At 27.0% G+C, this 1688-nt stretch overlaps 1 protein-coding gene across 1 annotated transcript; it reads right to left on the minus strand.

Moving 5' to 3' along the window:
* Positions 1–3: 3 nt before the first annotated feature.
* Positions 4–1017, minus strand: LOC105558317 (the record flags this gene model as incomplete). Its single annotated transcript, XM_012005925.1, has 2 exons — positions 4–46; positions 866–1017. Coding segments are annotated over 2 exons (195 nt in total), but the record flags the coding sequence as incomplete, so codon positions are not given.
* Positions 1018–1688: the final 671 nt, after the last annotated feature.

Raw genomic sequence — 1688 nt, forward strand, 5'->3', positions numbered from 1 at the left:
TTTTTCGCCGCAATAAGGATAAATTGAACTGTCGCACAAGGGACACCTGTAATGATAATAAAAGATTAAAAGGTGAGAATTTACGTGAATTGTTTTCTTAATTTATAATATCTTGTATATAATATAAACGTGCGCGCGATAATAATTAATTATATTTTAATTTATATTATACATATAACGAAAATCGAGAAACAATGCCAGTGTTAAAACCTAATTTATTATTATAAGCTTATTATTTTCTCCAACAACTAATATGCGCTTCTCCCATACCTTACATTGCTTACCAATAGTTATCTAAAGTGCTGTTTGAAATGACAGTCAACAGATGCTTATTTCTTGATTTATCGTTTATTAAATAGTTTTCCTTAAAATCGAGTATTTTACATTTCCATCATTTAAAAACACACAGATGCTTGATCTAAAACGTATTGTATCTAAATTTTTCGAAGTAAAATATACATTTCTTCTTTTATCACTTTTCATGAATTTCTGTCTAACAGTTTGAGAAACTTTACTTTTGGCTTCCATAACACAGCATTTTAAATATATACATATACATATATTTTGATGGTATAAAAATGAGACTTACTTTGCAAAACTTTGTTTTAGACACATTGAAATGTTATAATGCTGATTTTAATATATCGTACTTGCATTGGGCAATGTTATCAATTCACATAATTTTGCACTAGTCCTCATTTTTTTATTGCATTCTTATGACGTGTAAAAAGTAAAAATATTATTTCTCTAATGATATTAAAATATCTAATATTTTTATTATACATCGTTAGTTAAATCGTACAATGTTTGAAAAATCTGTTCTATTCTTCGATGGGACTGAATATAAAAAAATTTATGGACTTACCTTTGCGGTCTGTATCCGGGCGAAGGAAAAGGATAATTTCCTTGGAATTGTCGCATGTTATTCTCTGGCGATGATGTTAACGGTGTATTCATCGTATTTGTTGCTCCTAGTGCATGATCGCCTGCCAGTTTTTCGTGTTCGTCTAAAAGATGCTCGTAAAAGGACTCATGTTAAACAGTATCAAAAATATCCCAGAAAAAATGTTTATTTATCAAATAATAATCACGTAATATGCGATTAAAAACTAAAAAAAGACAAATTTATTCTGTTACATTTTTATAAATAATATACTTGTGACATAATTATTATTTTAACATTTTACTGTTACAAATGTATAGTATGTATAATTCGCATACATGCGCATTAAATTTTGTATGTAAAAGATATTTCTGCATATTAAAGAAATTTACAGTTACTTAATACAGGTCATATCATGTTTATATAATTCATGTTCAGGGATTTTTTATCTTATACTTTTGTACGCGTATAGGTGGCATATGTGAAATTATTATTACGAATAATATAATTAGGGGAACCCGGGGCATAACGGGAACGCTAAGGTTAAAATTAATTTTAAACAAAATGAAAATACATAAATGAATTATTTTTGTACGAAAATTTTCTTTGAAATGTCTACTATAAGAAAAAAAATGGTTTTACTGTGAAAGAATAGTTTAAAAGGACGAAATTTTTATTTTATTGAGATCATGACTTAATCTGATTATCATTTTATGCGGGGCATAATGGGACTCCTCACGAAACTGATATATTTCTTATATATTAATGTTTAAAACTTATTAAAAATGATTTTTTAAATACGAAA

The sequence above is a fragment of the Vollenhovia emeryi genome, unplaced genomic scaffold, assembly GCF_000949405.1.
Source record: "Vollenhovia emeryi isolate VEMERY1.0 unplaced genomic scaffold, V.emery_V1.0 DF947378.1, whole genome shotgun sequence".
NCBI classification, from domain to species: domain Eukaryota; kingdom Metazoa; phylum Arthropoda; class Insecta; order Hymenoptera; family Formicidae; genus Vollenhovia; species Vollenhovia emeryi.